We start from the raw sequence: 13,953 nt of genomic DNA on the forward strand, positions 1-13,953 counted from the left end.
GATAAATACTACATTATAAAACTGCTCCAAAAGTACTTAGACCTATATTTTCCAACATCAGAAAGACTGGTTTTTCAATGGCAGGAATGTGCTGGAGGGTTAAGAGACAAACGTCTTTAGCCACTAACTGATTATGGTTTAGTAAATTTCAGGTAGCAGAACAGGCTGGGAAAGGAAGGGTAGAAATCATCTAATTGAGGTCACAAAAGGGATCTTGTTAGCTCGCCTTAGTTTCTTATTACAGAAGTGATGTTGTGAAGAAAAGCTGCTCATGAAGAGATACTCAAAACCTGGACAATATTTGATTTTAAGACTATGCCTACTGAACAGAGGACATAAAGATAAAAAGGAAGATATGTTCTCCTTTCATTGGATTTCTGGTAACCCTAGTGGAAACAGGCTTCCCCATTGCTTTGGCTGACTTATTGTACCAGTATATTGTATGTCATTTAACCTTGCTGAAGGAAAAGAGGCACATGGAATAAGAGATGAACATTGGGAAACAGAATTTTGGTTTAGGATTTTAAATCTGGTTACCTGATTTTTTTTTCTATTTCCAGCCTCTGTTTAGCTTATTGTTGAAGATAATCCTAGATGAGAAATGCGTTTCTTCAAAGACCTTGTGTTTGAATATTTTAAAACATTATTTGTACTGTTTTCCATTTTAAAAAAGTAAATTCTATTGAAGTGTAAACTAAATTGCAATGCTAATTCATAACTTTTCCATGTAAATGCAGTTCATAGTAGTACAGATTGTGGGATCAAGATAGTTGTGAATCATATCCACATTAATGTTTTGAAAGTATTATGAATGATTTTTCTTTCAATTAATGTGTCAAACTGTTTAATGATCTTAAAGCATTATAGAATAATAAAGAATCAAAAAGAGTATCAATTTCTAAATTGGTATCAAGCAATGATTTATTCTTCATATAAATATACATTGTACTCTCTCTTTTTTTTTAATTCTCAAGCCGAGAGATCTGATGGAATGTACGAAGCTTTCTCGTTTGCTTCCTTGTTATTAAAGAATAAAAATTGTTGCTATGGAGAAAGAAAACCTGGAAGAGGTACAACGACACCACCGTGGGAGATCAGCCAATGGTATCCAGAAAGATAGTCCTCCACAGGCAATATCAAGCCTGGACTTGATCTCTGATGATGAATCTGAGCCATCTGACACTATAACTGAGAAAGAACCAAAGACACATTACATTCCTATTCGAAGAAATTCCATATATTATCGTTCTATCAGACGTCGAAACAAAAAGAAACCAAGGAGTAGTAAAGAAGTTCAAACAGAACATTTTGAAGGTAAGTAGCTGGCTAAGTGATAGCCTTACTTCTTTTCCCACTGAGATTGAAAATTATGGATACTAGTAGGAACAGCCGTGAGACAATATCAGTCTACAAAGACTCTAGAACAGTGTTTCTCAACCTTGGCAACTTGAGAAACACTGCTCTAGAATCTGGGTGTCTGCCTTCAGACAGCTCTTGAGTATCAAGTTACAGTAAGTCTGAAAGGAGAAAAAAAAAGGTTTGAAAAGAGGAAGCCAAGCACAGCAAGATCTGACAAGTTTTATTTAAATTGAGTTTTAATTTACTTGGCCAAACCTGCGGCAGAGGAAGGAAAAGAAATCACCACAATATTTTATACAAATGAGGAAGCCTCATATTTTTACTCAAAAGTAGAAATGGGAATCATAGAAATGAATCTTCAAAAGCGTAATAGAATATTATTTTTAAAAATTGAGTTATAAGTAACTCAAATCCATATGGATTTCTGCCCGACACTACAAATATTTTTAGAGTTTATGTACACATTTCAGTGATTCAAAATGATTTACATATTCATTTATTTATATCTTGCCTTTATTTTTTTTATAAATAACTCAGGGTGGTCAATATATCAAATTCCTTGTTCTATTTTCTCCCTAACAACAGCCCTGTGAGGTGGGTTGGGCTGAGAGAATGACTGGCCGAAAGTCATCCAGCTGGCTTTCATACCTAAAGCAGAACTTGAACTCATAGTTTTCTGGTTTCTAGCCTGGTGCCTTCATGACTAGACCAAACTAATGATTTTGTTCCTGCCAAGAAGTGTTACTCTGATACCCACTTAAAGTCCATTATTTTTCCAAACAAGGAAGGAGACCGCCTAAGAAGCAGCAGTGTTTTTTCCTTCCTTGGGTCAGAGGTTCATCTGGCTCTGTATGACAATATGGGTAGTCCTCATTTGTTTAGGGACCATTCAAACTTATAATGGCATTGAAAAAACTGAGTTAGGACCAGTTCTTGCGCTTACCCCAGCATCCTCACAGTCTTGTGAATCAAAACTTGGAAACTGGCATGTATTTACAGTGGCTGCAATGTCTCAGAATCATTGCCATTTGTAATCTTCCCAGCTAGTTCCAACAAGCAAAGTCAATGGGCAAAACTGGATTTGCTTAATGACCACATAATTCATTAAGCAACTGTAGCACAAAAAAAAGATTGCAAAAATCCACTTAGCAGCTGCATTCCCAATTGTGGTCATAAGTTCAAGACTTCCTCTATCATTTATTATAAATGACCAGACCCATTCCTTATTCCTATGGCATACAATGTCAATCTCTCTGTCATTGTAATATTGCAAGCAGACGGCCAAAAACTAAAACCTACTATTTAATATTCTGCTACTGTCTTGAATATAGTCTCTGGATAAAATAAGCTTTTCTATGTGCAAGGCAGACATCTCCTCCACCCTTTCAAGGCAGTGTGTTGACAGGATACCATACAGCTTTTCTCATTGAATCAGCTGGATTCCTGCACCAAGCCTCTGCACCAAGCCTCTGACCTGCATTCAGCAGAGTCATTGCAATTGAAAAAACACAACCCTTTTGGAGTCAAGAACTGTAGAATAATCTATTTAGGAAAAAAAAAAGCCTGCTCTCCAGTGGATGGAGGGTATAGCTTTGAAGTTTTGCTGTCCTGCGTAGTCTCTGCTGAACCTAAAATCTGTTCACTTTAAAAGCTGAAGAAGGATCCATACATTCTCCAGAACTCCTGGCTTCATTAGGAGGCAGTGAGTCTCTGTCTTTCTCTCTCAGACAGTTAATATTATTTAAACTAGGGAAGAGTAAGTTTCAGACTTCCAATCTCAGTGGATTACTGCCTGCCCCCATAAGACATAAACATTTGGCCAATGTGGAATCGCATCTTGCAGTATTGGCCAGAATGAATGGACAATAAGAATGGGTGAGCTTTTTATCTTTCAGCTAATTCTTTGAGAACATTGAAATATTGTTTGTTTACAAAACTGCATCAGGCTCTGTTATTATACTATTGAAAGGGGGCATTTGGTTTCTTTGGAGATGAGATCTGATCCTATTTGTTTAAATTTATTTGTTTATGATTTATATTCATCTTTCCTGCCAATAAGAAGCCATTGCTCTTTTTGTGGGGATGATAGTAGGAGAAATAATGTTGTCTACTGCCAAGGTTAAATCCAAATGAAGAATTATTGTCTTGTACCATATAAAACGTATAAAATGTACAAAAAATAATGAGTTTGGCACAGGGAGGGTGGAATAGCATGGCTAATTGCCACAGAATCAATTGTGTCCTAGTATCAAGGTCAAAGGGGTAGCTGATTCTGTATTTACACTTTTGTTGATCAAGAATAAGGACAAACAGGATAAATACAGTGAAATGAAAATGTATTCTAGACTTATAGGAGGAGATGTTGTGTGTAAAGAAAGCAGGTTTAAGAGTAAATAAATTATGCAAATGCTAAATTAAACATGTATATTTTAAAAATAGCTGAGAAAAAACAAGTTTCTTTTTACTAGTTTTATTTAAAAAGGTTCATTTGAGTCTTATTACCTTATGTAACATATTCAGTGCTGCAGTCATAAGAATGAACACACCTCTCAAGAGAATAGTATATTTCTAAAGCACCAAACCTTGCTTGCAGAATGTTGCATTCATATTAGAAAGGCATCAAAGGCCACATAAAGGTGATGTGCAACAAATGACCAACAAATGTATATTTAATTGCAAAATAAACTATGTTAATAAAGGGCCCTAAAATATAACGTGTCACAGTACATTTCCCCCATGAATCAGATTAGGTTACATTTAGTGCTCATTTTAACAAGAACAGACTTTTAAAATAATATTGTCTTGCCTAGAGTAAGGCTGCCAGGCTGCCGGTAACTAGATGAAAAAGGCACAAAAATCAATAACTGACAGGGGGCTTATGCATAAGATTCAAAGGAGAAGGTAGGAAAAAGCAGCCACTTCCAAAGGTATTTCTGTGGTCAGTTCAAGAACTGGAATACCAGCGGAGAGGGAGGATAGGAGCAGGACAGAAGACAATAATGAAGTGATTCAGAACTGAGTTCTTGTAAAGTTAGAATTGTGCCAGACATATTCCAATTGTCAGCTACTAAGGAAGTGTCAGCTTCTTTGTGAACAACCAGAGGATGATTTATCTGGCTTTTGGGGAACTGCCAATCTCCAGGTTTTGGCATGAGATGGCAGCAGGAATGAGAGCAGCTATGTTCTGCAGCTGCATGGACCAGGGGCCACATGGATCAGGGACCATTTTGCCAGCTTCTTCCGTCTCGGTGGATTGTAGATTGGTGGGACTCCTCTCCTCCCAGATGAAAACAGGATGGTCTAGGGTGAGCTGGATTGGGTAGAGAGGGTAGCGTTGACATGAGGTTTTGCAAGATGATGGTGAATTGGTTCCTGAGTAAAGGGATGTTGAGTGTGAGGCAGAAGCATCCCCGAGGCTGGCACCAGTCAGTGTTAGTATCGTTGATATGTTGGGTGCTTTTTGGCATAAGAGTAGAGAAGCTAGGCTCAGAAAAGATTGGGTGGGTAGAGAAGGAGGGGCAGGCAAGGGTAATGATTAGAAGAGGGGAATAGAGCAGAAGACAGAGGATTGGCTGTTCTTAGGGAAAATGATCTCAATGTTTTGAATCAGAGCATCTTTCAGTCCCTTGTAGTGTGCCCCAAGGCCTGGTAATCAAGGCTGCAGATACACTGGCTCCTGACTGCTGTTGTTTAATACACAGTTAGCCTGTAATAAAATTGGCCTCGCCCATGATTTAATTGTGGGTGAGAAAGCTGACCTTGTTTGCAACACCAAAACTTGCCTGGGTCCAGAGGGAGGGTTTCCCTCTCTAAAGTTGCCCTGTTGAATTTTGTGTGTAGCATCAGCTGCAAAGCCAGAGTCAGGATGTAGGTATGGCAATTGTTACCTGAGCATTCATAACAGCTGTCAGAGGCACTGCTCCACAGATTGTCCAGTGTAAGACCCTCTTTGTAATATTATATTGTAAGGATCAGAAGGGACTGTTGCTAGCATTGGTTATCTATGTTAGGTATTGAAACATTTGCAACACAACAATCAAGCTCAGAGAGCACCAAGGATGCCTCATTTTAACCCTGAGCTATAAATATTCTCCTTTATTGGTATTCTTGTGTAGCAGCTTTCCTGCTATACAGCAACCTCCCTAGTGGAACTGCTAAAATCTGTGGCTTGGTTGGTCGTGGAGTTCCTCAATCTTAAATTTCCAGGGGACTTTGGGGAACTATTAGCCACCCTTAGGTGTCGACCTGGCTTATGAAGTGGCTTATGAATTCATGGTTACCATGGCAATTGTGGACCTAACCCAAATTATCTCTGACTTGACTACAACAAAGGGCATATAGTAGACCTTGTTTTTAATCTAAAGGCACTTGGAATGGGATGTGGAACTGGTGATGTTACCATTAGTCCCTTGCCACAAATAGATCACTCTCTCCTGTCTCTGGAGTTCTGTGGCATCATCCCTGCCTATAGTGAAGCAGGGCCTATCAAGTTGCTTACCTTGGCATCTGATAGACCCTACTAAGTCCCACAGGGAACTTAGGGTTGTTCCTGGGATTCTGATAGGGTTCGACTGAAGCTTTAGTTGCTGCTTGGAATACAGGTAGTCCTCTCCTTACAACAGTTCCTTTAGTGACCATTCCAAGTTATAACAACAGTGAAAAATTGACTTATAAGCTGTTTTTCACACTTATGACTGTTGCAGCATCCCCATGGTCATGTGATCAAAATTCGGAGACTTGGCAACTGAGTCATATTTATGATGGCTGCAGTGTCCTAGGGTTCTGTGATCACTTTATGTGACCTTACAAGAAAAGTCAATGGAGAAGTAACTTAACAATTAGGTTACTAACTTAGCAACTCCAGTGATTCACCTAACAATTGTGACAAGAAAGATTGTAAAAATGAGGGGGGGGGAACACTTAACAAATGTTTCATTTCGCTACAGAAAGTTTAGCCTCAATTGTGGTTGTAAGTAAAAGACTACCTGTAATAAGGTAACTTTGGCTTTAGTTTTAAGACATGCCTACGCAGTCCCTATGCCCATGGACTCCAGAAGGCTTCCTGGTTTTCAAAAGAATCCCAGGTGATGAATTGATGTAAGAGACACCAAGAATGTTTCTGGAAGAAAACAAAGAACAACACGGGAAAGAGTATTATTTAAGGATTAGCTCATGTCAGTAAAGGTGACACAATATAGTTATTTCTCCACCTGTATTGCATCTGCAGGGTGCCAACCAATAGCTCTGTTTAGGGTAACCAGGACCTTCCTGGGTAGGGTAATCCATAAAGATTATTTTAGGTATCTGTCAGATGAAGTTGATCAGATTCAATAAGAGCTGTAGAGGTCTATGAAGTTGCCAGAGGCAGTTGTCTTGGAGGAGTTTAATATGAGATAGACGGGATCTTTTTATCTGTAACTTTGGCCAACTGTGTATGTCCCTCCTGGTTGATTAAATTTTCCCAGCAGAAGACAAGCAGTTGGATCCAGGAGATGAGGAATGCTTCTCATTCCTGGACAAGGAGGCCTTAATCACCTCTCATTTTGATTATTGTAACACACTTTATACGGGGTTCCCCCTGAAGAGCATTTGAAAGGTGAAGAAGATCCTGAAGGTTGCAGCACAGTTAGTTTATGGTGTCTCTCGATACACTAATATGACACCTCTGCTCTGTGAGCTGTGGTAGCTCTCAATAGGCTTCTAGTTATGATTCAAAGTGTTAGATACTACCTAAAAGGTTCTATAAAGCATAGGACCAGGTTATTTGTGGGATTGCCTGTCCCCAACTGTTTTTGCCTGCTCCCTAATTCTAGCAGGGAGGGAATACTCTGGATCCCTTTGATCAATCAATGCCAACTTGTTGGACCTGCAGCTGTACTTTCTCCATGGCTGCATCTGCAGAGAACAGCATCTCCTCCCAGAGATCCAGATGGCTATAAACCTTTTAGCCTTTCATAAAGCACTGAAAACCTGGTTGTTCTCCCAGGCATTTGAGCTAGTAGGTTAAATGCATTCTCTTGGTGATGTGGCTTTTTATTTTGAGTTTTATTGTTTAAACCAGGGCATCATTGGTTATGTATGGTTTAAATCTTTGTATGGCACTCAGAATTATTGCTGTGACATAGGCAGCTTTATAAATCATATACATGTATTTTTTTTTAAAAAAAACAATGTTGTCCTTACTTTTCCATTTGAGCAAATTTGACCATGACCATGACCATCTGACTCCTTTCTACTTCTGTTTCTGGGACTACTGCGCTCTACAGTACATCCAATTGTTAGCTTTTTCCTCTGAAAGCATCACAACACACATTACTTTCAACCTTGTTCCGTAAAGCAAAAGATATTGAAAGCTGCAATCAAGAGGAAACCTTTCAAACGATGTAGTTCATTATCTGAAAAGAATGAGGTCTTAAAGCTTGGGGATTTTGTAGGATAATAGCAACCTACCCAGCTAAATATATTATGTTTTTTTCAGTATTTTGGAGCATGTATAAAAAGATGCTTAAGTGTTGCCCACTGAACATAATTATCATCTCTTTCTTGTTCCTCTTCATTGCAAATACTTACTTATAAACACTTTTTTCTTGAATGCAAAGGCTCACTCAAAAATGGTAATACCAAAAATGATCTTCTGAACAAAGAAGAATTGTTGCATATATTTCACAAGAGCCTGTCACTACACGTAAAACCGAATATGACAGCCACAGAAGAACAATGGTTTCAAAGGTAAGAAAAATAGTATCTTATTTCCCAAAAATACAGAAATAAAACAGAAAGGGTGACATTATTTTTATTTTATTAAAATTGGTTAGTTGATATTGTCCTCCCATTTTGATTTCTCTGTTTCTTTAAATTTGTTTCTCCATCCTCCATCCTCTTACCACTGCCACAACCCAACCTTCTCCACTCTTCTGGGACTATTAAGTACATCCACTCCACCACTCAATCTGCCTTCTTGCCCATCCCTATATAAGATAAGGTACACTTTGATTGTGCCTGTTGACTACCTATGGGAATGATGGTCTAGGACAGAAGTGGGCAATCCAAGGTGGTTTCCAAAGTGTGCAGGGTGGGCCAAAGTATTTGCCCCAATTCATCCCCTAAAAAAGACACTTTTTTGATTCTGATCACTCTCCAATAATTCCTGAATTCATTCAACTGGTTTTCAGCACTGTCGTGCATGCGAAGGGCAGCTGATCGTCGTGAGTGCATGCACGCCAGAACCCTGGAAGTCAAACAGGCAAGGCTGCGTGTGCTGGGCGACATGGCTTCGAGTGCCACTTTGAGCACACGTGCTATAAGTTCGCCATCACGGGGTTAGGCGTTAATGTAAAAGTTGGACTGTTTCTAGAAACAAAAGCTGACCCTGTTGTTTTTATTTCCATTATTTCATATCTGCCCATAAAAAATGCATGAAATTAAGAATATGCATATTTTTATATCTGGGTAAATTTACAAACCTGCTTAAATATTTCATTTGATTAGGAAGCTTATAAATCTTATTTTAACCTTAATATAATTACTACTATGACATAGATAACAATGGACTATTTAAAAGAGATATATGCATGATATTAGACTTATTTTGCATTTGGATCATAATAAGATTTCATTTGGGAAAATTGAGGACCTAGAAAAGTGGCCATTCAGTTATTTATTTTTGTCTTCCATTTGTTCCATTACAATACAGAGAGATAAATGATTTGACCTCAGCTGATATGACAAGATAAATTAAATTGTGAAAGTTTATATAAGAGTTCAAAATGGAACTAAGCTTCAGTTTCATGTCTGGGTTTGAAAGAAGAATCCTGGATACACGAAATGTACTGAAACCAGTCACTGAAGTAACCACATTGTGGATAAATTAGAATCCATTATTTATGATCTAAAGCAATTTTTAGGCAATTATTTCAAAAGCATTCATAAGATACAGTCATATTGTCTCTGGAAGAGTGTAGGAAAGAGAGCTTATCCTTTGACATGAAAGGAAGGAGTATCAATAGGAGTCCCATTGAAGGTAGGGGCATGGAGGAGAATTCTCAGGTAGATTAAGAGAGGCTTAAGATTCATGCATTGCAAATATAAGGGTGACACCCATTCCTTTTTCATGAATATAGCTGAGGCTAACAGTCTTTTAGGTTAGTGCCTAAGCAGAGTAATGGATTGTATTTAGGACAATAAAGACAGATTTAGGGCTTGTCTTCATGTCCCATTAACTGTGGCATAAATATGCCCTGGCAATGGTTCATTAATGCCGTTTCTTTAGAATATTGCCTGAAGACACTGACTTGCACAGAGGCATCTGCTTGTTTGATTCCTGTCTGCCATTTTCTAAACCAGGTCTTAAATGGGCTTCACGTATATGCAGTTTTGATCTATTTTATTACTTTAAAAAGTGTTAAGCAGGGATTTCTGCCCAAGAGTTGGGAAAGGCAAATGATAATATTCTGTGTTGAGACACACAATACACATCCTTCTCATTTTGTACATACATCATCACATCACCTATTTAAAAAATTCTGACAATATGGTGCTGCTTTTGTCAAAATGAGAGAGCTAGTACAAGGTGCATTTAAGGAAAGAGAACAGAGCATGCTGCCAGCTGTTTGTTGCTCATTATGTCACCACTGAGTGAATTACAATGTTTGCACTGCTTCTGCCAACAAGGAGGCAGTCCTTCTTACCATTTTTTATTGCTTTGGTTGATGGAATGCCATTTTGCCTACTCTTGTCCAGCTTCATGGTCTTCCACGGGTTACTTATCGATCTACCAATTATAGGGAGAGGATTGGATTCACTGAATAGTTCTATTACCTCTGTGCAACAGTGTTTGAAAATGGGGCACACTCATTATTGATCTCTTCCTCCAATACCACTTCCATGTCAGCAACTTCTTAGATGAGCAATTTCTAGACATAGAGCTAGACCTGTATTGTCACCTGACTAACAGGTCTGGCCAAAATGTCAGGTTTTTCATGAGAATAATTATTATATAGCTAAAGAAGCTGACCATTGCTTGAATAGGAATATGCCCTGTTCCCCAAATGTATTTGATGTAAAACAAATTAAGCAAGTTTAATTGTTGAGTTTTAAAACATAGAACCCTGTTCAGAAATTATATTTTGTAACTTCGCTTATATTTTTTCCAAATAGACATACCATTTTTATTTTCATCTGTAAGAAATATGACTACAACATTCATTAACCAAATGCCAAACTAGTGATATCATATCCCTCTTCTCTCTGAAATCCTTTTAAGCATTGCCAGATTTTTAAACAAAAAAATAAGCCTCTTCACATAATGCATTCTCTCTCAAATACATGTATAAAATGGCCCCAACTCGATTTTATACTGCACCTGTTTAACTCAGGTTTGTGCCAATGAAATGTAACAGAATAATTTTAATCTAAAATTTGTAATGTGGAATATATTTAAGCCCCACCAGCCTAATTTAAATAGACACGGAAGAAGAATTATAAGCATTTATTTGAAAAATAACACCACAAAAGCAAAGCAATACTTGAAAAATATCTGTGAAGTAAAAAGGTTGTTAAAGGGTTGTCCCCCAACTCTCTAACTCTCTGGAGAAATATATAAGAGAGGGCCATAGAAACTATCTCAACTCCAAATCTGTATGTAATAATCACATATAACTAAAACAGTTTGTCTATAAACATTACTATATGTCAAGAATTCCACATGTGGCAGAAGATGTTGGTCAAATCAGAATTCCCTCTTCAGTGGTAGGTTGCAGGCGGTATGCCCCAGTATAGGCGTACCAGAACCTGCCCAGAGCACCGGGTACTGTTCTGGTATGAAAATTCTAACAGCATGGTAGAATTGGTTATGAAATTAGTTAAATTGGGTTTTCTTATAAAATATTTTGAGATTGATTAGAGATGGTATAGAATATGCAACTTCCAGCTACCCAGAATAAGTTATTCTGTCAAGCCCACTTAAGTACCCCTATAAATTCCCATTTACTAGGGAATTTCATTTGTGAATGTTCATTCTGTATTCATTTTACAAACTTCTAGCAAGTTCCAGCTTTATCTCTTCTGGTCAGTTTCACAACAGGGAAAGAAAACTTCTAGATTTAAAGAAGTAGTACAGGTTGTCCTCGACTTATGGCCACAACTGAGTCCAAATTTTGCCCCATTTCGTGACCTTTCTTGCTGGAGTTGTTAAGTGAATCACAGCACTTAAGTTAGTAACAGGATTGTTAAGTGAATCTGGCTTCCCCATTGCCTTTGCTTGTCAGAAGGTTGCAAAAGGTGATCATATTCCCCAGGGCACTGCAGCCTTCACAAATAAATAGCCTTTCTCCCAGGGAGATGGATGCTTAAGAAATATGAAATATAAATAAAATAAATGAATACATACCAGTGGCCAAATATCCAAATTTTTATCACATGACCACAAAGATACTGCAATGGTCATGTCATAAATCATAAGTCACATTTAGCTTTGAATGGTCAGCAAACAAAATGGTTGAAAGTCGAGAATTATCTGTATATGTCTTTCACCATTATCCTACACATTTTTGAGGAAGAAAGAACAATATCAGAAAGATGGATTGGGAGTATGCAACTTTTATTTTATTAGCTCTTTTATTCTTGACAAGATATGGCCAAAGCTATTTTGGCATGTATTAATTTGCTTTGCCCAAGCACTATTTTCAGTTCCAGGCCCAGTTCTTGGCAATGCAGTCTATTATGGACAAAGAACAAGTTCAGAGGATGTCTACCAGGATCAAAGGACTGGAAATTAAGTCTTAGAAGGAATAGTTAAAGGAACTGGGTACATTTATTCTATCTAGTGCAATCTTTAGTTATCCAAAGAGCCTTTGAGTAGTGTAGGCAGACTAGTTCTTTGTCATTCTGAAGGACTAAACCAGAACCAGTGATTTGAAACCATAATGAAATAGATTCAGATATGAAATAGATTCAGATATGAAATAGATTCAGATATGAAATAGTAAACACCTTCAACCAGTGGAATTGAATATTGTCATATTTATGTGCTGTCCAATTCACAGTTCAAAGCGACTCTGAGCAGTTGCCTCCTGACGTGCTTAGTAGAATGTTCTCTTCTGTGGACATCTTCAAAGAAAGGCTGAAAAGCCAACATTGTGTAGTGGATTCTGCATTAAGGAGGAGGCTGGACTTGAAAGGACTCTCAGGTCCTTTCAAGATGGATGGATATCTCCCCACTATCTGTTCATCTCTACCTTACACTGGCTGTCCTTCTTCCTAATTCTTATCTTCATCCCCTGTTTCTGTTAGCTTGTTCCTAGTCACAAAGCCAGCAATTTGTCCACCTTGAGGCTGCAAGGTACAACTATAGAAGACTTAAGCTTTGTCTGAACTTGTTGCCTAGATTAAGATGATGTCATGGGATAAGAGGAAAAATAAGTCTTACCACTACATGATTGTGCTGTGGCTAGGTGCAAATGGGGACATGGATTATGATTTGTAGTTGTTTCAGTGAATCCCAGTCCTGTAAAATTATGACAATCTGTGCATCAGATTCAGGGTTTTGTGTTGGTTCTGCATCTCAATAACTATGCCCTCAATAACTATGCCCCCAAGTCAAGTGGTAATATAATATGTGGCTATTATAGCTCTTTTTCCATAGAAAGATGCTATCTGGAGTTTTACAATAGGCTCAAGTGGTTCATGACAAACTGAGATTATCTATTAGAATTGATGCCTTGGATTCACTTTTTGTCCTCTTGACAGCCCCAGATTTAATCAGATCTGTGATTCTTATGGTTCTTTCCATGCTGGATTCCATGTAAAACAGATAAATCTATTTTGCTTCCATGTTTTCCCACGATGTAATGCCAGCAACGATTAGGAACTCCAAACCATTGCAACCCGTTCTTTATAGATAAATGTATTTTTGTACTTTTAAAGTAGCTGAGATGGATCCATTTTGGGAAATGAAAACGCCATAATGCTGGAAGCTGGCAATTTGCTCCCTATATATTTTATTTTATTGAAAGTAAGCCACCATTTCAGTACGGGCAGGAAAACTGACGGGGCTTAGAAAGCTCTCTGAGCGACCCCCAGCGCTCCCCTGCGAGGACCCTCTGTCTGAGGAAACCTTTAGACCCTCACCGGGTCGTTTAGAAAAACAGCTCTACGGGGGAAGAGTTTCAACTTCCACTTCGACGGAAGAAGTGGGTGCCTGGGAGCTGTACAAGTACAAGACAAGGAAAAGTGTGAGGGGGCGGCTGCTGCCTTTCCCTCCCCCCCCCCCCGCCACCGATCTTTCGCTCTCTCTCTTTCTCTCTCCCCCATTTTCCCCTCCTGCGCAGGCTGCTCCCTTCCTACCCCGGTTACCGTGGCAACCGCCCGGACTTCCCCGGTCCCGCGTCTGCTGCGGAATCGCTCGGCAGCAGCAGCAGCAGCAGTCGCAGCAGTCGCCGCCGCCGCCCGCTGCCGGAATCGCTCCTGCTGCCGCTGTCCTCCTCGCCGCCTGGCATGGAGCTGCTGGCTGCCGCGCTCAGCGCCGCCTGCGCCTTGGACCACGAAGGATCCGCCGAGAACGTGGCCGCAGGCCGCTCAGCTGACAGGTGAGGGATT

General features: G+C 39.0%; 1 protein-coding gene and 1 long non-coding RNA gene across 4 annotated transcripts in view; one reads left to right on the top strand and one right to left on the bottom strand.

Moving 5' to 3' along the window:
- NGEF (neuronal guanine nucleotide exchange factor) overlaps window positions 1–13,953 on the top strand; it is a 71,171-nt gene that overhangs the window by 20,378 nt on the left and 36,840 nt on the right. For both annotated transcript variants that reach the window (XM_032225282.1, XM_032225283.1), the window contains exons 2-4: window positions 975–1,314; window positions 7,959–8,088; window positions 13,686–13,943. In XM_032225282.1, the coding sequence (XP_032081173.1) occupies window positions 1,047–1,314; window positions 7,959–8,088; window positions 13,686–13,943 (656 nt within the window). In that variant the 5' untranslated portion in view covers window positions 975–1,046. The remainder of the gene's footprint in view (window positions 1–974; window positions 1,315–7,958; window positions 8,089–13,685; window positions 13,944–13,953) is intronic.
- LOC116513946 lies at window positions 1,110–13,781 on the bottom strand. 2 transcript variants are annotated; one of them, XR_004256062.1, is made up of 3 exons: window positions 13,711–13,781; window positions 6,345–6,478; window positions 1,110–1,188 (listed from the first exon to the last, which is right to left on the bottom strand). It is a non-coding gene; the product is annotated as an uncharacterized LOC116513946 (long non-coding RNA). The 2 variants fall into 2 exon arrangements; XR_004256061.1 differs by lacking the exon at window positions 13,711–13,781 and adding an exon at window positions 10,047–11,542.

Source organism: Thamnophis elegans, chromosome 10 (genome assembly GCF_009769535.1).
Source record: "Thamnophis elegans isolate rThaEle1 chromosome 10, rThaEle1.pri, whole genome shotgun sequence".
Lineage (NCBI taxonomy): Eukaryota > Metazoa > Chordata > Lepidosauria > Squamata > Colubridae > Thamnophis > Thamnophis elegans.